The sequence below is a fragment of the Macaca thibetana genome, chromosome 1 (assembly GCF_024542745.1).
Source record: "Macaca thibetana thibetana isolate TM-01 chromosome 1, ASM2454274v1, whole genome shotgun sequence".
Taxonomy (NCBI): Eukaryota; Metazoa; Chordata; class Mammalia; order Primates; family Cercopithecidae; genus Macaca; species Macaca thibetana.
Genome location: NC_065578.1, coordinates 18536101 through 18563105, shown reverse-complemented (window position 1 = coordinate 18563105; position 27005 = coordinate 18536101). Strand labels below are relative to the sequence as shown.

Here is a 27005-nt window from a genome sequence, read left to right as displayed (position 1 = left end):
TACATTTACTTAGGATTCAACATGCATCATACTAATGACTATCATAACCATACATTTTTATCAATGTTTCACAATGGCCCCAAAAAAGAGGTGTAAATTAGTGAAGTTACTTGTTTAGCAAATACTTGTTAAGTGCCTATGCTGATAAGTTTGAGGAAAAATAAGTAGTAAAGGCTGGGTGCGGTGGCTCATGCCAGTAATCCCAGCACTTTGGGAGGCCGAGGTAGGCAGATCACGAGGTCAGGAGATCGAGACCGTCTTAGCCAACATGGTGAAACCCCATCTCTACTAAGATACAAAAAATTAGCCGGGCATGGTGGTGCGTGCCTGTAATCCCAGCTACTTGGGAGGCTGAGGCAGGGGAATTGCTTGAACCAGGGAGGCGGAGGTTGCAGTGAGCTGAGATTGCACCACTGCATTCCAGCCTGGCGACAGAGCAAGACTCCGTCTCAAAAAAAAAAAAAAGTAGTAAAATATGAAAACAGTAGATAAATCTTTTAACTTTTCTATATCAGTTCTAATCATCTGCTCAGTTTAACTAATATCTTAGCCAGTAAGATGCATGAATTCTAAAAAGATGTAAGCATTTTACCGATATTTACATGCTTTGATTATAGTAGTAAGTCATGGGGTTTACATAAGCCACTCTGTAAGTGATTCTTTCATATCAGCACTATGTGTTAATTATGATTCTCTAGTCAAGTATTTCCCACTGGTCTTCACGGAAAGAGGTCAAAAGGATCCCTCGGCATCTATTCAGTATCCAAACTTTAGAAGTTCTTCCACAGAATGAAAAGAATATTGCCTGCCCTTTGCTTAGGAGAATTTTTGACCAAGAAGTATGTGTTTGGTCTACTTGTTTCTATTACCAGCAAGATTCTCATTTTCACTTCCTCTAGAAAAAAATTACAATTAATTAGAAATATCTGAGCATGCAGACTTGGCCAAATGACTCACTGGCATCAAGTACAGGCTTCTGCAATAATATCATATTTAGGATAACAGGCACCCTGCCTCAGTGCCCAGGGGAATGCTGGAAATGCCCAACCCATTTTGACCTCTTTCAAGTCCACATTCTTTATCTAATTCATTTTATAATGGGCTACCTAACCCCATAAATGGATGGGTTGACAACCCACAATTTGATGGGTTCCAATGTGTCCTCTGGAAGTGTCCCTGCTACATATATGTATACACTACGACATTATGTTGAAAAGACAGAGTGACACTTACTTTTAAAGAAGGTAAGTGAGAAAACAATTCCTAATCCAAAACCCGTACCTACAAAGAGGGAGAAAAGACACGATGAATCTCATAGCAGTAACTTCACAAAGCTAACATTAACATTTCTTAAATGTGAACATCGTAAAACAGATTTTCTTTAATAATTTGGTAGAGAACTAATTTTCTAATTTCTAACTGTCTTTATTTGTCAGAGGTTTTACTGATGCCTTTGGTTCTCCTGCCCAACAGGAAATAAAAACTTGACTCCTTGTTCTCTCTAGACAAGTTGTGGGATGTGGGGCAGGGAGTCGACCCTCTCTACACTGCTGGCAAGTGGCCTCCAGCATCCTGGGGTCTCCTACCAACCTCAAAGAGGGATATCACAGCCAAAACAGGAGATAGTGCCAACAGGGCGCTCCCTTGCCACCTCCGCACTTGGAGGAAGATAAAAAGCAGTAATCCAGAACAATTCCTAAAGGCTGCGCTATCACACAAGCCAGAATATCTAGGCAGAGGAAAAAGACGTCCCTCAAGAGCCGCAGATGAAGAAAATGACTTGCCCGAGGATACTGTTTAGTTAGTTGCGGCACAGTGATCCGGGCTCAAGTCTGACAGACCCAATGATACTGTATCTGCCATGTCCAGACGTTGGATTCCTCTAGAGTTTCAACCCCTAAACAATTACTACCCCTCAAGGGAAATTGGAATGTCAAGATTTCCACTGCCAGTGAAATAACAGCCAAAACATGACTGTGCTCCCCATACAGCTCAGAATGCTAGACAACCCGGGTAGTAACAAGTCTTCACAAAGCCGAAAGGGCCTGTTAAATTCATTCCCAGACTAATCCTACCGCACAAGTCACAGACACAAGAAGACGACCTGGTAGGTGTGATTCAAGAACCTCAGGGACATGGAAGCCATTGATACTGATATTCCTTGGCAAGATGCTGCTGTTGCTTGGCTTATAAAATGATACAGGTTCAATTTTAAGGCGATTTGCCTCACTCCTTGCAGCTGGAAGATGAGTAAGACAGTAAATTGGTACTAGAAAATGAGGTAAAGGATTTGGACTGGCTTACAGATTCCAAACCAGGCAATGGAATGGGGAGATAGGCCAGTAAAAACATAATGACTTACAATCAGAGCTTTTGCTCTTCTCCATCTGGAGGCAATTTTTTGGCAAAGAAATCAAAAGCCCCAAAGGAAAATATTTCAGCATTTTTCTTGTCCCTCTGACTCCATGCCTGTCTCTTCTATTTTCCCCCAAGGAGAAAAAGCTATCTGATGCTCAACTTTTCCTAGCAGTAGACCAAGAATGATGCCAACTCCATTGCTAACAGTACCACTCAATCAAAAAGACGAGCAATGCTTTCACATCAATCAATATCAAGCAGAAAATCAAAATCTTTAATCTCTAGAATTCAGATATATGCCCAACCACCCAGTTTTGTTCCTATTATAGGCATTTATCTGCAAGTGTAAATATGAAGTAAAAATAAACAGTTCAGACCAGCAAAAAGGAGTTATCAAAGAATGTGCTCTATGGTCTTAGTTCAGCTGGGCTGCTGTATCTTCAATTCTTAAGGGTGATTTTTCCCTCATTTCTGTATTTTTAAGACAAAAAGTAATAAGACTATTCTCTTCAGAAAAAAATAATTCAGAAAGTGATTTTTAATTGCAATGTTTTACTTAGAGTTAGCTATATCTCAGTTACTTACAAGATAAACAATGGTGGAACCGCTGATGAGTTTTACAGATTCAAGTTCTCACATGCACAATTCTCTTTTAAAAGGCAACATGTTGCTTCAAAGAAGTCCCACCTGATCAGGGGACACCAACTCTGCAGCTGTTTCCACTAAAGATTGGCACCTCTAGGCCAGGTTTAGACTTCATAACAATAAAACATGAAAGGTTTGTCTTACAATAAAAACAAACCAACATGGAAAAGAGAAGAGTTTTCTCTGCCTTTGGCCACTTTTTGTTGTTGCATGACAAGCTCTTTTGAAGGAAAAAAGCCAAAGGAAAAAGTACAAAGCATTTTTCACCTTCCCTGGAAGCAAATATTTAACAATGAATACAGTTTATGTAACCCTGCCTTCCCCAACTTAAGCCTGTTCTCAAAAGTCCATGCTGTCTGAAATGACAAATAACCCTAAAGTAAAGAAATGCCTGATTATAGGCACACATCTTCCTCATGGCAGAGGCCAGTTGCGGGCGTGTGGTAGGGGGTGGGGAACATAACAAAGGAGCCTTATGGAATTAACATTAGGCACAGGGCCATGCTCTGAAACCATGCCTTTTGGAGAGGAAAAAGAATTGGCACATATTCCTCTAAAATGAAATTACTCCGAATCAGTCTAACCATGCAATTTAATACATGCCTAGTGCCCAACAGAACATCATAAAACCGGCTAATAGATAAATACACATTTTTAAGAAGGAGCAATTCCTTAACATTTCATCGGATGGTATTTTAACAGTAAAAAGCACAGAGAACTCTGCGCCCAGTATATGTACAATATATCAGTATATATACAATACTGATAAGATACAGAAGATAATAGGCCTTATCTTATGCCTAAAAGGATTTTACAACAAATTTAAAAGGAGAACAACCAATGGAGGTACAGCAATGTACACCTTAAGCCACGTTTTGGTAAGAAAAGGGGGAAAATGTATGTTGTTGGCCATTACAATTATGGACAATTTCTAATTGCTCGACGCAACTGCATTTTACATTTAGAAAATTCTTTGTTCTCACCATGCCACAGATCATAAAGCTTTACCTCACTGCAAAGAATTAGAAGCAAACATAATCAGCAGGAATTAACAAGTAGGCTCTCTAATCTGATTGCAGTCTCGGGGCAGCAATGTATTTTGGATGTTAGCCCCTAACAGAACAAGTTGTAGTCACATATGCTCCTGTACAACCAACTTCACAAAAGTTCCAATTGCCTATGGACTTTCAATGAAGGAAGAACAACTCACTGAAGAGGAACAGAAACAGAAATTCACTTGGAAACATTTCTATAAAAGATCAAAGGGGAAAAAAGACTATAGACCCATTTCATCTATCAATAACTTATGGCAATTATAAAGACCCCACTCCAGCTTAAATGTAACATTTTAAACAAGGCTCCTACATTCGTAAGCCTAAGGTATAGTTGTCAGTGCTACATTTTAATCTACATCTAAAAGATTAGTTAAAATAGCAAAGTAACTCCATTTTATTTTGTATAACTTACATCAAGATGCATGAGCAAAAACTTAAGTACCATATTCAACTGGCAGTTCACAAATATGAGAAGCTACAGGAATTACCAGTCTTTAAGATCCTAGAAGCCTTGTGCTAGAAAACTTCTTCATTCTTACATGTCTGAAAGAAAGGATCCAATTTCTAAATAAATGCTGAATGTACTCTCCTGCTGAGTGAGTGGTGAGAGCACTGATGCTGCAGCAAGACAGGCCGGGCCCAAACCGCTGCTCCAGTCCCTACAAGTCAGCTCTCTGACCCCAGGCCAATTCGTCAACCCTACCCAGCCAAAACCTGCTCATCTGTAGAGTGAAAACAACCTTACAGGGTTGCTACATTAGAAAAATGGAAAGTCTCTAATAGTGTCTGACATGGAATTCACTAAGTGGTAGTAAGTTCTGCCACCTCCCTGATAAAAGATTTCAGAAGTGTAATACAGGCTGCGTGCAGCAGCTCATGCCTGTAATCACAGCACGTCAGGAGGCCAAGATGTGGGGATAGCTTGAGCCCAGGAGTTTGAAACCAGCCTGGGCAACATAGTCAGACTGCATCTCTACAAAAACAAAAACAAAACAAAGTAACAATAAATGAGTAAATAAATAAAAATCAGCCAGGCATGATGGTGCATGCCTGTGCTCCCAGCTACTCAGGAGGCTTGGGTGGGAGGATCACTTTAGCTTGGGAGTTGAGGCTGCAGTGCTAGCCTTGATCATACCACTGTACTGCAGCCTGGACAACAGAGTGAGACCTTGAAAAAGAAAAAAAACTATAGTATAATAGCTAATCCTTTATTAAAATACAACTCACTGGCTGTGTAGGATCACACTGTGGATGAGCCACCGCTGAAAATGAAAACCAGTTTTTTCTTGCCCTTTGCACAGTTGACTGTATTTCATCAACATTAGCAATTGTTTATATGACACATCAGGCTTTGGTGTGTATGTGTGTGTGTGTATATATATATATATATATATATACATTTTTTTAAATAGAGGATCCTTTCAGACTTACTGCTGAACTAGACCATTTTGCTTTAAAATGTCATCAATATTTTCCTAGAATTGTCTTGTGTCTAATAAAGCTATATCTGTGCTTTGAACATAAATTTATATCAAACTGACCCATTTATAATGGCCATGCTTCCTGTTCCATCGTGTTTCTGTCAACGCTATTACAATCACCAAATGCATGTGTTATGACAGAACAAACAAGAATGTGCTTTTATAGAAAATACCCTTGGAACTGAGTTTAGTGAGAATTACATTTCCAAGACACATTTCTGATTTATGAAAGATGCTCAGGGCCCCATTAATGAGGGAAAAAATAGTTTTAAGTCAGCTTCAAACTGTGTTACTTAATCCTTTGAGGAAAAGACAGATTGTCCCAGGTGTCCACATGTAAATGCCATTCATGTGAAAGTGCCAGACCAAGGACTCAGAGATGGTGATTTTAGTCTGTATTAATCAGCTTCTCAAAAGTCAACACTGCCATAGGGCATTTAGGAAACATACTAAGAAGGTGGCTATTTTACAAGACCTTACCCTTCCTGTGGCTATCTGGACTAGACAGGGGCTAGAACATCTGCAGGGATTTCTCGGGTGGACATCAATTACCAGGATTCCGATTAGAACAAGCAAACAAACCAGGCAACGGAAAGGAACAAAGATATGAAAGGTAAATGTGGAGTCATTACTGGTGTGCTCTGCTTCAAGAAAAGCCAAACTCAAAAAGGGGTCCTTTTAAATGAGTGTGTAAGCACTTAGTTCAACTTTCAGAATTCTGACAGCCATACAGCTTCTAAGAATGCATAAAACAAGAAACATAGTTGAAGAAATTTTACCAAAATATAATTCGTTAATGCACATGTAGATAAAGTATGTAGGAAAATGAGAAGCAGCTCTGAAGATTAATTATTAAAGGGAAGCTGAGAAAAAAGATACAAAATTGGTAAGTTTAGATAAACACATTAAAGACAGGTCACATTTATGGGGGGTGTGCTTTGGAGGTACTAACATCTACAAAGTGTCAGGCAGTGTATCACATTATAAAGTTTATTATGAAAACCTATAAAAAGTAGAATTCAAACCCAGGCTGTCTGACTCCGAGTCATGGCTCTTTCCTACACAAAGGGATAGAACTCATGCAGAGCAGCAAGGTGACTGTCTCTTGTTACATATGACAACAGTGTGTTTTTCTGGATTTTAACACTATCCATGGTTAATTTACGACTATGTTACTCTGCAGCCCCTCCAGGAAACAGAAACCACAGATGTTTGACCTACAGGAGTGGCAACAAAAACCTGAATTACTTAGAAACAATGAGAAATCGTCAACAAATCAAGCCAGAAAATACTTTCCTTACTTCTGTGCACTGGTTGGAGATACAATGAATCCAAATGCGCTGAGGTCTATAAACTGCTGAAAAGGGTATTTTCTATGGACTCCCTTTTTCCCTAACATCTCCAATATCTCCAGCTCCTCCTCAATTGTACCAGCAGTAACTGGATTCTCATCCTTGTGAAATTAAATATAAGAATCGGGGATTCATTATATCCTATTTATACATCATTATAGCTATTGTGTTAATGTCTATTCTATGATTCAAATAAAAAATTCAATGTGGCCGGGCGCGGTAGCTCACGCCTGTAATCCCAGCACTTTGGGAGGCCGAGGCGGGAGGATCACGAGGTCAGGAGATTGAGACCATCCTGGCTAACACGGTGAAACCCCGTCTCTACTAAAAATACAAAAAATTAGCCGGGCGCGGCAGTGGGCGCCTGTAGTCCCAGCTACTTGGGAGGCTGAGGCAGGAGAATGGCGTAAACCCGGGAGGCGGAGCTTGCAGTGAGCTGAGATCACGCCACTGCACTCCAGCCTGAGCGACAGTGCTAGACTTTGTCTCAAAATAAATACATACATACATACATACATACATACATCAATCAATCAGTGGAAAGTGGCCTGGTACAGTGGCTCACACCTATAATCTCAGCACTTTAGGAGGCCGAGTCAGGCGGATCACCTGAGGTCAGGAGTTCAAGACCAGCCTGGCCAACGTGGTGAAACCCATCTCCACTAAAAATACAAAAATTAGCTGGGTGGTGGCATGCACCTGTAGTCCCAGCTACTCGGGAGTTGAGGCAGAATTACTTGAACCTGGGAGGCAAAGGTTACAGTGAGCCAAGACCACGCCAACTGCACTCCAGCCTGGGTGACAGAGCAAGACTCCGTGTAAAAAATAAAAATTCAAAAAAAAAAAAACTCAATGGAGAAACAGCATCATTAACGTATTTCCTTTCATACACTGACTTGATCAACATTTATTAACATTTATTAAGTAGAAGGCACTCGGGAAGATTTCCTTTATCCTTGGAGAATATCAGTCCAGTATAGAGTGTTTATTCTTTGAAAAATGGAAAGTTTAGCAGGGCATGGTGGCGCATACCTGTAGTCCCAGCTTTACTCGGGGGCTGTGGGGGGCTGAGGTGGGAAGATCGCTTGAGCCTGGGAGGTCAAGGCTGCAGTGACCCGATTGTGCCACTGCACTCCACCAGCCTTGGGCAATAGAGCAAGACTCTGTCTCGGGGTCGGGGGGCAGGGAAGGAAAGTGTTGTACAATGATTATTCTTCAGTTTTGAGGTTATAAGGATTTGGGGTAAGACAGGTTAAAACGATTGTGAATACTATTAGATTATTTACTAGCTGTGTGTCTCAGTCCCTGGGCAAACTATGTAACTTCTCTATGTTTCACTTTCTGCATGTGGCAAAGAAGAACACTAACAGTGCCTTTCTCTAACTGGGGAACAGTGTGAGGATGAAACCGCACGAGATGTGTAAAACCCTTGGAAGAACAGTACACTGCACATAGTAACTGTGATTCACCTTCTTCCCCCACAAAAAAAAACAAAAACAAAAACAAAAACAAAAACAAAAAAACACTTCAAGAACAAATCGAAAGTCCAAATATTTACTGAGCACTAAAGGGCAAGAGTACTGGCTTCAGCAAGGATCACAGAGAAATAAGACAGTCTCTTCCCTGGGGAGCTTGTGATAAAGAAGGGTAAGAAGTCAGAAAGAAGTCCATTTCACCCAGAAAACTGATTAAAAGCATAACCGCAGTGCCATGAAATGACACTGTTCTATGATAGGTCCAGAGAAGGCAGATGGGAATACATTTGGCTAGGGAGATTTTTTTTAAGTTGTCAAAAAGAAGGTGGCATTTGAGTTGTCTCAGAAGGGCAGACATTTAACAGCCAAAGTTTGTGGAGAAGGGAATGCACTCCACTCAGTGGCAGAAAAGCAGGGCAGTGCAGGGAACTGAGGAGTGGCCCAATCCAGCTGAAGCATGAGGCACATCCAGGACAGCAGGAGAGGAGGCTACAAAGGAATCTCGGGCCTTTCTGCAGAAGGCACCAGAAGCTGGGTCTACAGCACTTCACTCAGTCAGCAGTGGGCTTCCCTAAAGAATGTTTTAGAAGGAATAACATGACTGAAGCTCTGCTCTAGGCAGATTCTTCTAAGGTGTGTAGGATTGCTTGGAAAGGAAGAGCATTTTGCTGGCAGAATATATAGGGCTTAACAATCCATTAAGAGAGTGAGTGGTGGCCGGGCGCGGTGGCTCACACCTGTAATCCTAGCACTTTGGGAGGCCGAGGCGGGCGGATCACGAGGTCAGGAGATCGAGACCATCCTGGCTAACACGGTGAAACCCTGTCTCTACTAAAAATACAAACAAACAAACAAAAAAAAAAACAGAGAGTGGTGTGCGTGTGTGTCTAAGACAGAGGTGACTGAATGTGTGTGTGAAAGAGAGAGTGGGGGTGTGGGTGTATGTGTGGGTGTGGGGGGTATGTATGTATCTGGGCTTTTTTATAAGGTGAGGTGAGTGGGGAAAGGCTGTCAAAGAAAAAGCTGAGAACTTCTACCCGGATAATTATAAAAACAATGATGCTACTTACAACAGGCATCAGATAATCTTTTAACACTAAATTCCCTTAATCAATCTAAAATATAACTGGATTCTTGAACCTGGGAGGCAGAGGTTGCTGTGAGCTGAATATCACGCCACAGCACTCCAGCCTGAGTGACAGAGTAGGACTCTGTCTCAAAAATAAATAAATAAATAAATAAAATATAATATAACTTGATTTATAAAAACATCTACATTGTTTTCTGGAATAGTAAATAAAAGGAATAGCATTCACTAAGCACTTATGCTCAAGGATTAAATTTTCTCATCTAATCTTCACAATAAACTTATTTTATGAGCCCCATTTTATAGAGATACTGAGGCACAGAACCTCAGGTCAGACATGTGAGATGTGAGCCAGGCAGCCTGACTCCAGAGGCATGGTGCTTCATCCCGACACTATACTGCTCCCAGTGCAGCCTCCTCACAGACATATGAAGCTATTATAATACATTTTAAACCCACCACAGGAAAACTCAACATCTTCCAAACTTCTTTATGGCCAACATTATGTGTGGGCATTTCCTTAATTATACAAATCGTGTACCTACTGTGTGCCAGGCACTATGCCACGCCCTGGGGAATGATAAGTTCCTGCACTATGTTCACTGTTTCAGTGTTGGAGCCAGCTGATAATCAGACCCGCGAAGTACAGGGTACAATGACAGAAACAGGATGTACTAGGAGCACTGAGGATACCCACTGTCCAGGGGGGCTAGAGAAGGAAGTGGGAGGGAAGGTGGCAAGAGACAGGAGCTACAGCAAGCTCCTTGCTGCCAAATTATCAAGTGTGAGGTAGGAGATAAAGCAAGACAACCTTTTATGCCATCCATCTAAGGATCGTGGCCTCTACCCTGTAAGCAATAAGGAAGCAACAGACGGAATTAAGTAGAGAAGCTATACATCAGATGTGTACTTTTTGTCATTCACTATGGCAGCAATGAGGACAGATCTGAAGAAGCCGCCATCAGAGGTGAAAATACCAGTTGGCTTCTGCAGCCCCAAAGCAACTGCAAGTGGGAGATAAGGTCCAGACTTCAGACTCTTCTCGGCTCATCTGACTGGAAATGTTACGGCCTTGCATCCTGTGGTCTCTCCATAGCCCTCCCTCCACCTTTCCTGTATTCCATGATAGGCAGAAATGAAAGAGATGGTATGGAAGACAACCAGTACAGGCAAAAGCAAGGGTTTGACCAGGACTAGGAACTTCTGAGAAGGGGGAAGTGGCCACACTTAATGACAATTCATAGATCAGGGATCCATAGGAAAGAGTATATTAAAAAGCCTCATGGACAAAGACAAACAGAAAAGGCAGTCAAATATTTTTAAGTACACCCATGTTTCTGCATTTAGGATGTGTTGATACAAACGATGATATCCCAAGTCAGCATCTGAAGAGGTGTTGAAAGAATCTGCCTGAGTTTCAGGCCTTCTGAGAGCCTGCTAAAATCCGGCAAGGACAGTAAGACGAGGAAGCAGCACCCAGCTGACATGACAGTACAGCGGCACTCTACGGTCTTTTTTGAGACAGTGTCACTGTGTCGCCGAGGCTGGAATGCAGTGGAGCGATCTTGGCTCACTGCAACCTCCGTTTCCTGGGGTCAAGTGATTCTCGTGCCTCAGCCTCCCAAGTAGCTGGGATTACAGGTACGTGCCCCCACATGCAGCTAATTTTTGTATTTTTAATGGAGGTGGGGTTCCACCATGTTGGCCAGGCTGGTCTCGAACCCCTGACCTCAGGTGATCCACCTGCCTGTCTCCCAAAGTACTGGGGTTACAGGCATGACTCACCACGCCTGGCTAGAGTCTTTCTTAAAGGTTGCACTACTCTACCAAGCCCCATAAAAAACCTCTCCAAATCCCTGGACTTGCATACATTATAAAACCAAGAATTGGCCTGGCATGGTGGCTCACACCTGTAATCCCAGCACTTTGGGAGGCTGAGGTGGGCGGATCACGAGGTCAGGAGATCGAGACCACCCTGGCTAACATGGTGAAACCCCGTCTCTATTAAAAATACAAAAAAAAAAAAAAAAAAAAAAATAGCCAGGCACGGTAGGGGGCACCTGCAGTCCCAGTTACTTGGGAGGCTGAGGCAGGAGAATGGTGTGAACCCAGAAGGTGGAGCTTGCAGTGAGTGGAGATCGCGCCACTGCACTCCATCCTGGGCAAGAGCGAGATTCCATCTCAAAAATAAATAAATAAATAATAAAATTAAAAAAAAAAAAAAGAATTTAGCTTTCATAAAGAAAAAATATGTTTTTGAGATGAAGTCTCACTCTGTCACCAGGCTACAGCACACTGGCTTGATCTCGGCTCACTGCAACCTCTACCTCCCAGGTTCAAGCGATTCTCCTGCCTCAGCCTCCCAAGCAGCTGGGACTACAGGCGCGTGCACCATGCCCAGCTAATTTTGGATTTTTAGTAGAGACAGGGTTTCACCATGTCGGCCAGGTTGGTCTTGAACTCCTGACCTCAAGTGATCCACCTGCCTTGGTCTCCCAAAGTGCTGGGATTATAGGCGTGAGCCACCGCACCCGGCCTTAAAACATCTTCTAGAGTAGAAGTTATGAGCTAAAATAAATTTCAAGTTGAGGCCGGGCATGGTGGCTCACACCTGTAATTCCAGCACTCTGCAGTGAGATGTGATTGTGCCACTGCACTCCAGCCTGAGTGACAGAGGAAGACCCTGTCTCAAAAAAAAAAAAAAAAAAAAAAAAAAAAAAAAAAAATCCAGTTGCAGCTGGAATAGAGAGAAAGGTAAGTTCTCCATAATCTTGTCTGGGAATACATACAATGAGTAGCATTTATTTTAGTGTCAAGACAAAATATGTGATTGAAACAGTAATATATTTTTGCATCTAATCAGAATAGGATATTTATGAGCTAACAAGCTCATGGTTTCTCACATACAGGACTATGCTGAAATGGTAAAGAAATTAAAAATTTTGACCAGGCACAGTGGCTCACGCCTGTAATCCCAGCACTTTGGGAGGCTGAAGTTAGGGGATCACTTGAGGTCAGGAGTTCAAGACCAGTCTGGCCAATACGGTGAAACCCCGTCTCTACTAAAAATACAAGAAGTGGCCAGGTGTGGTGGTGGGCGCCTGTAATCCCAGCTACTTGGGAGGCTGAGGAAGGAGAAATGCTTGAACCCGGGAGGTGGGGGTTGCAGTGAGCCAAGATCCTGCCATTGCACTCCAGCCTTCCAGCCTGGGTGACAGAGCGAGACCCTGTCTCAAAAAAAAAAAAAAAAAAAAAAAAAAAAAAAAAAGGAGAAATAAATAAAAAACTCCTACAGCAAATGAATTTCAACTTAGTCATCTGAAATGATGCCAAGAAACTCGCAGCTTTCTTAAGACTACCTTCCTAGTAAAAAGTGAATTATGTTGCTTAAATCAGTTGCTTTAGTTAATCATTTAAAATCTATCAAACAGGAATTCTGAGTGCTTTATATGTGCAGGTTCTGACAAACAATCAGAAACATTTGTTCTAACTTGTAAACATTTGTCAAAGTAAGGTAAGTCTACAAATCTGTCGACAATTATGTCAGAGTGTTACAATAATTATAAATTATCCTAAGCATCCTAATGGCTTAGATTGGATAAAGAAAATTGAAGTAAAAGCACTAGATTTCGACTCCTCCCAAATATACCTTGTCTCTCAGTATCCGTTAAGATCAATCTGCTAGCTGGGCATGGTGGTGCGAGCCTGTAATCCCAGCTGCTCTGGAGGCTGAGGCAGCAGGATCGCTTGAGGCCAGGAGGTGGAGGTTGCAGTGAGCCACAATTGTGCCACTGTACTCCAGCCTGGGCAACAGTAAGGCCTTGTCTCCAAAAAAAAAAAAAAAAAAAAGCCGGAGGTGGGGGTTGGGGGGGAAGGGGTGGCTTTGATTTGCTGTCTTCTTAGACCACCTCCTCATTTATCTAGAGCCTCCAACATTTTTTCTAATGTGTACTCATTTATCCTTTCTTTCTCTTTCATGCTATCTATCTAAAGAGCATTTTAAAACAATCTGTACCTTCTATTTTTAAAAATGACAAGTTTACGAGACCTAAGAATTATGGGCTATGATTTTTTTTTTTTTTTTTTGAGATGGAGTCTCCCTCTGTCCCCAGACTGGAGTGCAGTGGTGTGATCTCAGCTAACTGCAACCTCTGCCTCCCAGGTTCAAGAGATTCTCCTGCCTCACCCTCCCGAGTAGCTGGGATTACAGGTGCACACCACCATACTCAGCTAATTTTTTTATTTTTAGTAGAGACGGGGTTTCACCATGTTGGCCAGGATGGTCTCATCTCTTGACCTCGTGATCCTCCCGCCTCGGCTACCCAAAGTACTGGGATTACAGGCTTGAGCCACACACCCAGCTGGACTATGCTTTCTTTAGTCATTTTAATTATTCTGTTTTTCCCCCTCTTTCCTTCAACTTCATTAGATTGGTTTGTATTTCCTAGAAATCTGTATGTGACTAGAATCATACAGCATGTATTCTTTTGTGTCCAGCTTCTATCACTCAACAAAATGATTCTGAAATGTATCCACGTTGTTATATAAAAGTAGTTGGTTTCCTTTTATTACTGATACTCCACTTTAAGGACAGACCACATTTTGTTTTTCCATTAACCAACTGATGGGTATCTCAGTTGTTTCCAGTTTTTTAACTCTTACAAATAAAGCTGCTATGAACACTCATGTGTAAGTCTTTGTGTGGATATGTTTTCATTTCTCTTTGGTAAATATCTAGGAGTAGAATGGCTATATCATATGTTTAACTTTATAAGAAACAGTTAAACAGTCTTCCAAAGTGATTCTACCATTTCCCATTCCCATGAACAGCGTATAAGAGTCTCAGTTGCTTCACAGCTTAATCAACACTTAGTATTGGCAGGTTTTAAAAATGTTAGCTACTTTAATGGGTGTGTAGGTATATCTCATGATTTTAATTTGCATTTCGCTAACAGCCACTGATGTTAAGTATCTTTTCATGTGCCTATCCACCACTGGTATAATTTTACCCATGTGTTGTTGTCTTCTTATGATTAAAGAAAATTTTTTTAAAAATTAGCCTGATGTGGTAGCATGCACCTGTAGTCCTAGCTACTTAGGAGGCTGATGTGGGAGGATCATGAGTCCGGGAGGCTGAGGCTCCCGTGACTGTGCCACCGCACTCCAGCAAGGCTGACAGAGTGAGATCCCATCTCAAAAAAAAAAAAAAAAAAAAAAAGCTGGGAAAAGTGGCTCACATCTTAAATTGCAGAATTTTGGGAGGCTGGGGCAGGAGGATTGCTCGAGGCCAGAAGTAGTAGCCTGAGCAACATGTGAGACCCTGAGTCTGTGGGGGCCGGGGAACCTTAAAATTATGAGATCTTTATGAATTCTAAGCCCTTTATCAGACATGTGTATTACAAGTATATTCTCCCATTCTGTGGCTTGCCTTTTTGTTTTCTTTTTTTGTTTGTTTGTTTATTATACTTTAAGTTCTAGGGTACATGTGCACAACATGCAGGTTTGTTACATATGTATACATGTGCCATGTTGGTGTGCTGCACCCATTAACTCGTCATTTACATAAGGTATATCTCCTAATGCTATCCCTCCCCCTTCCCCCAACTCCACAACAGGCCCCAGTGTGTGATGTTCCCCTTCCTGTGTCCAAGTGTTCTCATTGTTCAATTCCCACCTATGAGTGAGAACATGCAGTGTTTGGTTTTTTGTCCTTGCGATAGTTTGCTGAGAATGATGGTTTCCAGCTTCATCCACGTCCCTAGAAAGGACATGAACTCATCGTTTCTTATGGCTGCATAGTATTCCATGGTGTATATGTGCCACATTTTCTTAATCCAGTCTGTCATTGATGGACGTTTGGGTTGGTTCCAAGTCTTTGCTACTGTGAATAGTGCCACAATAAATTGATAAAGGGCTAATATCCAGAATCTACAAAGAACTTAAACAAATTTACAAGAAAAAAACAAAACACCATCAACAAGCGATCAAAGGATATGAACAGACGCTTCTCAAAAGAAGACATTTATGCAACCAACAGACACATGAAAAAATGTTCATCATCAGTGGCCATCAGAGAAATGCAAATCAAACCCACAGTGAGATACCATCTCATACCAGTTAGAATGATGATCATTAAAAAGTCAAAACAACAGGTGCTGGAGAGGATGTGGAGAAATAGGAACACTTTTACACTGTTGGTGGGACTGTAAACTAGTTCAACCATTGTGGAAAACAGTGTGGCGATTCCTCAGGGATCTAGAACTAGAAATACCATTTGACCCAGCCATCCCATTACTGGGTATATAACCAAAGGATTATAAATCATGCTGCTGTAAAGACACATGCCTTTTTGCTTTCTTAATAGTGCGATTCAAAGAGCAAAAGTTTTTAATTTTTATCAAATCCAGTATATCAGTTTTCTTTGAAACTGCTTTTTGTATCCCCCAAAATCTTTTCTGACCCCAAGGTCACAAAGGATTTTCTCTTACAGGTTTTACTTTTTTTATTTTTTTTTTACATGAAGGCAATTTATTAACAGAAAATATTTTGAGGAGTCTTGTTCACAGACGGCGACCACGGCAACCCCCATTCCTGTGAGTGCTGTCAGAGGGGATGGGGGTGGCGTCCTCAATTCTCCTGATCTTCATACCAGAGCAGACAAGGGCTCTGAGGGCCAACTGGGCCCCAGGTCCAAGGGTCTTGGTCCTATTTCCTCCTGTGGCTCGGAGTTGGATGTGTAGGGCAATGATACCCAGCTCCTTGCACCTCTGGGCCACATCCTAGGTGGCCAACATAGCAAGGATTCATCTCGGTCTGCTTTCCCCTTCATCCCACCAGTCACATGGTGACAGTTTGTTTGCCAGAAAGATCCATGACATGGACAAAAGTGTCACTGAAGGATGCAAATATATGGCAGACACCAAATATATTCTCCCCTTCAGCCACCTGAGGTCTGAGGCTGATGACCTGTTCTTCCTTCTTTTCCTTCCCCTTTCGAGATGCCATTTCTGCACGTTGTCTCCAGACTCCACACTGGAAAGCTCTTATAGGTTTTACAGTTTTAGCTTTTATATTTAGGTCTACGATCCTTTTAAGCGAGGCTCATTTTTTTTTCTATATGGAAACCTAGTTGTTTTAGCATGGTTTGCTGAAAATATTTTCCTTTCTCCATTAAATTGCCTTGTCAAAAACGAATTGACCATTTATGTATGGGTCTATTTCTGGACTTTATCCTATTTTACTGATTTATATGTGCAGCTCTTCTCCACCACCACACTGTCTTGTAGCTTTACTGTAAGCCTTAAAATCAGCTAATACAAGAATCTCAACTTTGTTCTTTTTGAAAATTGGTTTGGCTATTTTGGATTGTTTACATTTTCAGAGATTTAAAAATCAGCTTCTCAATTTCTATAAACTTCTTTGAGCATTACTTTTCTTGCTGGAAAAACAGAGAGAATATAAACTTCCCAAGTTGCTGGGAAAGCAAAAAAGAGATAATAGTGTACCAAATATGATGGCATAATAGGCATTCGATTAATGTTAGCTTTCTCTTTCTCTCCCTCTCTTGGCCTTTAAATAAACAGGATCCAATCTAGCAATGCCCTAACATTTCACTAGTGGGTCAGTGGCCATAGGAAAAATATTACTACACCAAATGACTTTTATAAGTAAATATTTGTGTTTTTACTTGGATTCAATACCGAAATGTACTTGCCAAAGAAAGCAATTCAGCGTATTTACTAATAAACTGTTACAGGCCACATTTTAGGAAAGCATGAAACCACAGCCAGAACAAAAATTTAAGTATGTTTTCAAGTTCCATATAGCGCCTAATTACATTATTCTGTAATACTAACAGAAAATACTTCTCTAGAAGGTCACAATGTTCCATTATTCATATTGCTGCCGCAAATGGAAAAAGTATTTTTGGTCACATTGTTTAAATATACACAAGACAAACAAAATGTGGCTACCCAATTCAACAATTAACATGTACTAATTTAAAACCCAAACCAATAAACAATCAAAAGCCTTTGAAGTATTTAAGTATAACCTAATTGATATCACTCCATGAAATAGAGAGGTATCAGTTTGCAAACACAGGCTACCAACAGGCAATTTTTGGTGAGCCACCAATGCTTTGTGGTAACCCACATCTATCAGATGAACTGATACTTAAAGAAAAACAATAATTTGCTTTCTTTTTCCATGACTATTCAATGGCCTCTTTTAGTATTTTTTTAAACATTAAAATGACTTCAAGCAATTTAACTATACTTGATTATTGAACAAATACATAAAATCTGCTGGTTAATTTTAAGGCAAGTCAGCTGCTAAGTCTTTTACTGTCCTACTTTCTTTTTTCTTTTTCTTTTTTTTCTTTTCTTTTTTTTTTTTTTTTGAGACAGAGCCTTCTTGCTCTGTCACCCAGGTTGGAGTGCAATGGCCTATCTCGGCTCACTACAACCTCCCCTTCCCAGGTTCAAGCAATTCTCCTGCCTCAGCCTCCTGTGCAGCTGGGATTACAGGCATGCGCTGCCACACCCAGCCAATTTTTGTATTTTTAGTAGAGATGGGGTTTCACCATATTGGCCAGGCTGGTCTCAAACTCCTGACCTCAGGTGACCCACCCTCCTCAGCCTTCCAAAGTGCTGGGATTACAGGTGTGAGCCACCATGCCCAGCCCTGGCCATATACTTTCTTAACAAGGAAGAAGCAAGGCCAAATCCTTTCTTTTCATGAAGATGAATGCATGACAAACCAGTAACTTTCATCTCTGTTAACTGAGCTGCATATAGAGACCTATCTCAAGACACACTAGAAATTAAGAAACTACAAAATGTTATTCCCCTCTTTGCCTTTTCTATTTGTCAAAAGCATTACCATGCTCATTTATGTAGGCTTGGCACCACCTGACTCCTCCCACTCTTTAGCCTGCATTTCAAGTTCTGTAAATATAACCTCTGTACTAGCATCATTATATCTCTCTTTTCCACTCCTGCTGCTCCCATCTTAGTTCATGCTTCCCCTCATTTGATCAGCTCATCTTTGGCAAGATTTGCAATAATATACTAAGCTAGCTCCCTGCCCCCGCATCCTAGCACTCTCTGATTCATTCTCATCACTTCAGTGATCTTTCTGAAATCAGAAATTCAACCATGTCGCTTTTCAGCTTACCATTCAATGAATTTCTTCAAATGCTAAACACAGAATTGCCATGCAACCAAGCAATTCCAGTCCTAGGTATATATCCAAGAGAAATGAAAACATGTCCACATAAAAATTGGGGGGCTGAGCACTGTGGCATGCACCTGTAATCCAAGCTACTCAGGAGGCTGAGGCAGGAGGATCACTTGAGACCAGCCTGGGCAACACAGACCCCATCTCAAAACAAAACAAAAACGTGTACACTTGATCACAGCAGCATTATTCATAAAATGTAAAAGTGTAAACGAACTAAATGTCCACCAACTGACAAATGGATAAAGAAAATGTAGTACAAATATACCACACAACATTATTCGGAAACAAAAAAAGAGTGATGAACGGATAAATGCAACAGCAAGACGAGTACCGAAAACACTATCTAGGTGAAAGAAGCCGGATACAGAAGACTCCATATTATATCATTCTAATCATGTAAAATGTCCAGAATAGGAGATTCCAGAGACAGAAAGTAAATTGGTGGTTGCTTGGGGCTAAGGTAGCTGGTGAGAGTTTGGGAATAGGAGCAGCTGTGTCCAGTGTTTCTTTTGGGGGAAGCTTAAAATATTCTAAAATTAGATTGTGATAATTGCACAATTTGGTGAATAAACTAAAATTGTACACTTTAAATAGGAAAATTTGTGCCATGAAATATATCTCAACAAAATAGTTTTAAAAATCTCCGTAACTTCCTACACCCTTCCGCCTTTCCTGCCTCTTCTTTTGCCCTCCCCCCCCGCCCCCCACACATAAGTCCTCTAACCCCTAAAGGATAAAATCTCCTGCATTAGCATGTGATAGCTACAAGAATGGGGTTCACCTTCCTACCCTTGCAGCTGTAGCCCCTGTGATCTTAAAGGAGGGATTCTGCCACCGTGAGCTTCCATTGTAAAAATGGAGAAATACCTTACAAGGATATGAGATAATGATGTAAAACATAACATGCTTAGCACTGTGCCTGGCATGCGGTTAAGTGCTCAATAAGTGATGGTCATTCTCATCATTCCCAGAAGGAACCAAAGTATCCCTCTCCCCTGGGACACTTAGAAGGCTTGAAACACCTGGTCCACCTATTAAATGTCTGCATCTTTTCCAAAATAGGGGTCAAATATCCCTCGTCCCTTTCACATTCCTCAAGGTAGTAAGCCCCTCCAGGGTAGGGCCAGTGCCTATTCACCTGTGTGCCACCCCCTGCCAAGGCTTACTGCAATACCCGGTATTAAACTGTTTCAAGAAGTATACATTAATGATTACTATGACATATATAAACTAGAATATTGATTGTCAGACCCACAGTAGCCAAGACCCACAATAAGACCCACCTACAACCCACAATAGCCAAGATCAGGGTAAATGTGTTAATTATTTTAACTCTTTAACCTCCACTCTTCAGTAACAACCTCCAGTTTTTATTTATTTATTTGAGACCGAGTCTCGCTCTGTTGCCCAGGCTGGAGTGCAGTGGCTCCATCTTAGCTCACTGCAACCTCCAAATCCCAGGTTCCAGCGATTCTCATGCCTCAGCTTCTCGAGTAGCTGGGACTACAGGTATGTACCACCACACCCAGCTAATTTTTTTGTACGTCTAGTAGAGACTGGGTTTCGCCATTGTTGGCCAGGCTGGTCTCAAACCCCTGGCCTCAAGCGATCCACCCATCACAGCCTCCCAAAGTGTTGAGACTACAGGCATGAGCCACCACACCCAGCCTCCAGTTAATATTTAGTTAAGTACAGGCAACGTCCTAACTGCTCTAGAGATTATCTCATTTTTCCTCATTTGCAACAACCCTCTGCAGCAAGTACTATCATTTTATAGATAAGAAAACTGAGGCTGAGAGGTATTTACTGGTACATTTATTTCAAATGAAAAAAAATGAGGAAAAGAAAAACAAAATGCCTGTGTCCGCCACTACAGTTCACTGAACTGAATACATTCTAAGGCTGTTTGAAAATGTCCATGACTTGCCTTTTTCCTTGCTACTAAGATAACGGAAATCATTGTTGTGCTAGACACACCTGGCTTGCCAGGACAGCCTTCTCCAGGAAACTCTCCAGCTTTGGGCAACCTCTCCCTCCACCATGACATCTCCTCCCTGCCTTCATCCTAGCTAGCCCTTGATTCATTCTTATCAATGATTTTTCTGAAATCAAAAATTCCAACCATGTCACTCTTCAGCTTACCATTCAATGAATTTCTTCAAACGCTAAAATAGAGTTGCCACACAACCTGACTTCCTTTAGAATAAACTAGAATTCTGGGCCAATACATGGATCAGTAAGACTAGATATTCCTTACTCTGGTCTCACACTGGAGCAAAACAAAGAGAAAAGGGACACAGCCAATTTTAAAGCTTTCCAAGTGACACTAAGGATTCCCAGGACCTCCGCATGAATCCAGGAAGTGATGGAATCAGATTTTCCTCAAAGCGTCCTCTGGCAAATCCATAGTTTGAGGCCTGGTCACTGTCACACGAGCAACATCAATTTGGTCAAGAGGTCCCTGGCCTGCCGGTGCAAGCCTTCGGCATTCAAGAAGAGTAAGTTGTAACAGAACTCTGAGGGCAATGACAGTGCTTCTGCTTCTGTTTTGTGTTTGTATGTTTGAGACGGAGTTTCGCTCTTGTTGCCCAAGCTGGGATGCAATGGCAAGATCTTGGCTCACCGCAATCTCCGCCTCCCGGGTTCAAGCCATTCTCCTGCCTCAGCCTCCCAAGTAGCTGGGATTACAGGTGTGCACCACCACGCCCGGCTACTTTTTTGTATTTTTAGTAGACGGGGTTTCACCATGTTGGCCAGTCTGGTCTCGAACTCCTGACCTCAGGTGATCTGCCCGCCTCGGCCTCCCAAAGTGCTCAGATTACAGGCGTGAGCCAGCGTGCCCGGCCTAGTGCTTCTATGACCCACACTTGCAGGACTCATAAATTCTCAAACCACAGGGAAGCAGCCCCTGGAAGTCTGACTTTTCTCATCTCCTAAAATCTTATTTTCCTTGGGAAATTGAAAACAGACATAACCTCCCATCCAGTCCAGGGTGACAAGCCCAAGCTGAGGACATCGGCTCTGTGGAGACCAGAACGATTTAAAGTCTCCTCTGTTGATCAGACACTATGCCTTCTAGTTTCACTAACAAGAAATGTGTGGCTGATTCATGCTCATGGGCACTAAGACAGATTATCCATACATACAAGGAAAATAAACAACACAGCCCTTGAACTGAGTGGATAAAGAAAGCCAGAGCATCTAATAAATCTGATAAAACTTAAAAATAAATCCATAAAATAAGCAAAACCCATTAATGACGCATTCACATAAAACTAACGGAACATGCCATTCATAAAATGTAATATTCTTCACTCCTTTTTAATTTCCTGCAATAAGGCTTTGGCACTACCCCTTAAACCAACATCATCCCTCTACTTGTTTAAATACAAAAGTGCTCTCTGGTTTGTTTCTCAGTTGACTATTCCCAAATATTTTTAATACTACTTTATTATTAAGATCTACTGACAGTAATTTACATTCCCAGATGAAATTAAAAGTTGGTATAAGCCCCCAGAACACAAGGATACATGATCAAACATGTGAACGGGCAGAAATCTACTTTACTTGGAGTATTTCAGTTAAATACTGATTCATTCAGTTAATAAACACACTCTAAGAAGCAAATATGGGCAGAGAACAGTCTACACAATTCTCAGCAATACATGTCATTCATTTAACAATAATTATTGTACGCCTCCTCTAAACCAGGGGTTAAGGGATCAACAGTGAACGCAACAGCCTTCGGTTCTTATGAAGTTTACATTCCAGGGAGAAGGAACAATCAAGTAAAGAAGCCAACTACAAATTTCAAATGGTGAAACATGCTATTAAGAAAAATGATGTGATAAAGAATAAACAGAATACCTAGGAACTTCTTAAATGCTAACAGGGTTACTAAGGAAAAAAGACCTATCAATGTCAAACTTTATAGATGAACTAGGCAATGTATGTACTGGCAGTGGCAGGAATAACAATAGCGGTCAAAAAGAAGTGTAAAAATGTGACAGGAATAAAGAAAAAGAAAGGAACAAGGGCCGAAAGAGTGGAAAAAAGAGAAGTGGATGTGTAACAAAACAAGTAAGGGCCCACTGTGCCCATCACTCAGACCTGCCTTCCACGAAGACGGAGACACGGGTTTTAATTTTTGCTGTTGTTTTCGGATCCATGAGCTTAATTTATCAGTTCAAACCATACTAGAAATCACCTATTCTTCCACACTATTTGATACAAAATAAATAGAGGTTTTAAAACCCGAATAAACAGGTAAAATATAACTGCTTTTCTTCTTCTTTTTTTTTTTTTTTTTGAGAAAAGGTCTTGCTCTGTCACTGTCATCCGGGCTGGAGTGTAGTGGTGTGATCACAGCACACTGCAGCCTCAACCTCTAGGCTCAAGCCTCCCAAGTAGCTGGTACCACAGGTGTATGCCACCACACCCAGCTAATATATATATTTTTTGCAGCAATGAGGTCTAACTATGTTGCCCAGGCTGGTGTCGACCTCTTGGGCTCAAGTGATCCTCCCACCTCAGACTCCCAAAGTGCTGGGATTATAGGCATGAGCCACTGTGCCTGGCCTAGAATTGCTTTTCTTAAGACAGTAATGGGGGCAAGAGTGTTTATAAATAAATGTATCTCTTCCTACAGGACAAAATCATACGGTAAGTTTCTATTAAGATTCGAGCTTCAAGGAGAAAAGATCCTTGAAGAATACTTTTTTAAGCGACCACTCCCTAAAGTACAGGCTTAAGAAAGCTATTTAACTCAGCTATACAACACCTATGCTAAACACGAGTGATTACAATAGTCATCTTACAGCAAACTAGTGGGAAAATAACCCTGGTGAACCCTGGAAGCAAAACACTTTAGGTATAAGACAACCAAACAGAGAAGGACTCACAGAAGCTGCTGTGCATTCACCATGGCTTCCCTTCAGTCTGTGCCAAGCCAGAGTATGAAATTATCAAGATGGACCAGGTGTGGTGGCTCATGCCTGTAATCCCGGCACGTTGGGAGGCCAAGGTAGGTGGATTGTTTGGACCCTGAGTTCAAGACCAGCCTGGGCAACATGGTGAAACCTCATCTCTACAAAAAATACAAAAGTTAAACAGGTGTGGTGGTGCATACCCACAGTCCCAGCTACTGAGGAGGCTGAGGTGGGAGGATCGCCTGAGCTCTGGAGGTCGAGGCTGTGGTTGCACCACAGCACTCCAGACTGGGTGACACAATGAGACCTTGTCTCAAAAACAACAAAAACCCACAAGGAAATTATAAAGATGGAGCGGAAAGCCTGCATTGGCCTTTTCTTCCTGTCTGTATCTTCCACCAAACCTCTTACCTATATTACCACAGGCTGCCATTCCCTGAGTCTCTATCTCCATTTTGAAATACCAGAAAAGCAAGCAGCCAATGAGGTTTAAAGAGTTCCAGAACCTCACTACCCAGAGAAAACAGGAAGCAACACATTTACTGTAGAAGAGCGTCCACCTTCATCGTCTCAAAGACAACTCAGACTAAAGCCTCCCTTGCTGCTTCTCTCTTCTGCCGTCTCTCTCAGACCAACAGGACAACTCCCTTAGGTCACAGATGGGAAAAAGTTTGAAATTTCTCAAATATGCCCATTTATTCCAGTCTAACAGGTCAGACTTTTATCACCTCACAATCACAGTACTGCTAGTTTCCTCTGCTCCAAATTCATTCTGCCAGAACAATCATACTAAAATTTCATTTACTAGGTTGGTGCAAAAGTAACTGCGGTCTTTGCCAATTTTTTTTTTTAAATGGCAACCTAATATATTACATCAATTCCCTGTTGAGGGCAGTGAAATGTCTTATGCTTCTCTAGTTGCCCGCTGACTGACCCATAGCTCAATAAATATTTGTTGCTTGAAACCATCCCATGATCACCCACCAGCCTATGCCTAGTGAGCCCTGGAAGCAATAGATTTTTAAGGCAGAGGTGTTGAATATGCAGAATGCATGTGAAAAAGTCAACAGTCAACTCAAACACCTCCAAGATAAAATGGAATATCTCTAAGACATTTCACAGTTCTGACTCCACCTAAACCAGCCTCTCTGCACTGAAATCAGGATGTCTGGGCTCTAACCCCAGCTCCGCCACTTCTGGCTATTTAACCTCTGTGTGCTTCAATTTACTCCTCATGAAAATCCAACTTGGCTTTTGTCAAGTTCTTCTTCCATCCTACCTGACTATTCAATCCCAAGCCATTCTACAAAGGTCAATAAGAGTCTTACTGAATGACCTCAGCCCATCCCTTCAGTCACTTAATATACAAACCTACAGCAAGAGTCTGAATCATTCATTTCAACTTATACCTGAGATCGTACATTACCTTGCCTCATTTAATTACTCCGCATGTATATGACGCACTCCTACCAATGTTCCACGCATGAGAGACAGAGTGACACTATTCACTGCCTCACGTGGTCTTGAGTAGCACAATAATATTAGTATCAACAACCACTGGCTGGGTACAGTGGCTCAAGTTTGTAATCCCAGCACTTTGGGAGGCTGAAGAGGCCAGATCACTTAAGCCCAGAAGTTTCACACCAGCCTGAGGAACACGGCAAAACACCGTCTCTACCAAAAAATACAAAAATAGCTGAGCATGGTGGCGCACACCTATAGTCCCAGCCACTTGGGAGGCTGAGGTGGGAGGATCACTTGAGCCCAAGGAGACGAAGGTTGCAGTGAGCCGAGATCCCACCACTGCACTCCAGCCTGGGTGACAGAGAGAGATCCTATTTCAAAAAATAAAAAAACAACTATTTTAAGTGTGGCGCATTGGCTCATGCCTGTAATCCTGGCATTTTGGGAGGCTGAGGCAGGAGGATCGCTTGAGACCAGGAGTTGAGAGACCAACCTGGACAACATAGGGAGACCCTGCCTCTACACAAAAAGTCAGTTAATTAAAAATAAATAGAAATAAAACAAAATACATAAAAAAAACTTTAAAACCCAGTTATTATGACTACCGTTTACTGTATACATAAAGCGCCAGGCACTGTGCTAAGTAGCTTATGTATTTTTCTGTCCTTTACTTTTCTTAATACTTTCAGGTAAATTTCTTTTTATCACCACTTCGTAGCTGAGAAAGAGACTTTACCCAAAGCTACAAAATTAGTAAGGATGGGCGAGAAGAGCGAGAGTGGATAATTCAAACTCAGCTCTGTCTACCTCCAAAGCCCCATCTTCTTTTTCTTTTTTTTAAGATAAGGGTGTCACTTTGTTTCCCAGGCTGGTCTCCAACTTCCGATCTCAGGCAATCCTCCCAACTCGGCCTCGCAAAGTGCTGGGATTACAGGCTTGAACCACTTCGCCCAGCTCAAAGCCGCTTCTTAACTACATGACATTGCCTAGTAACTACTTTGGTCATTTCATATCTAGGTGTTAAGTCTTCTCTCTGAACTGCAAGCTGTTAACAGTAACAAAACAAAAGTGGCTGTTTAGTCGCTTCCAAAATGACCCATTCCTAAGTGATCCATATTCAAGCCTGTACACGAATTCACTAATTTAATCCTCCCAACGACTCTATGAGATAGTAAGAATTATTACTGCCAATTTCCAAATAGGAATCAGGCACAGAAAAGTTAAATAACTTGCGTCAAATCACTTGACTGTAAGTGCTGAATTCAGAGGTGAAATGTTAACTGATAAGCTGTTTCATTTATTGACTCACTCTCAACAACTTTTATTAAGCACTCTTTCAGGGGCTGGGGATGGGGCAGTGACTAAACCAGAAAACATTCCTGCTCTCATGGAGCTTACAATCTTATTCCTCAATGTTTTCATTCAAAGACACAATCCTAAATCCTCTTAAATACCCTAACATTACCACACAAAAACATCACATTTGGGTAACAAAAATTAATACCAAAGAAGGAGCATGGGACTTGACCCCAGAAAACCTAGGTTAAATCCCTAATTTTGCCATTTGTTAGCTGTGACCGTGGGCAAATTCCTTCACCTGACTCCATTTCATAGCCTGTAAAAAGATTATTTCGCACAATGAAGACCATATACGCACAATAAACGAGTTTCCTCTCTCCTCCCCGCCATACAGTGACTTCATAATTTGTGCCGTCACTGAGCACGTGTTAAAGGACTACGCAGAGTTCCATTAAGGACTGAACGTGAACAACTTCTTACTTTTCAGCGCAGTTCTCTCCAGATCATCACCCCTCTGTCTCTAAGTTCAGGCCCCAGACTACTCTGACTCAAATAAATCAGGTGGCAAGTCGGAAATGACAGCAACTCGCATCAGGACCTGGCGGTGTCTATGAAATG

General features: G+C 41.6%; 2 protein-coding genes and 1 pseudogene across 26 annotated transcripts in view; all 3 read right to left on the bottom strand.

The window, feature by feature from the left end:
- Positions 1 to 27005, bottom strand: part of MICOS10 (mitochondrial contact site and cristae organizing system subunit 10) — a 447625-nt gene that overhangs the window by 3245 nt on the left and 417375 nt on the right. For all 21 annotated transcript variants that reach the window (XM_050793785.1, XM_050793791.1, XM_050793759.1 and 18 more), the window contains one exon: positions 1234 to 1281. In XM_050793785.1, the coding sequence (XP_050649742.1) occupies positions 1234 to 1281 (48 nt within the window). The remainder of the gene's footprint in view (positions 1 to 1233; positions 1282 to 27005) is intronic.
- The window catches only part of NBL1 (NBL1, DAN family BMP antagonist), a 282591-nt gene that overhangs the window by 36112 nt on the left and 219474 nt on the right, over positions 1 to 27005 (bottom strand). The window lies entirely within an intron of this gene.
- Positions 15938 to 19839, bottom strand: LOC126956438 (40S ribosomal protein S14-like; annotated as a pseudogene). The gene has a single exon (XR_007726375.1). The product of XR_007726375.1 is annotated as a 40S ribosomal protein S14-like (transcript).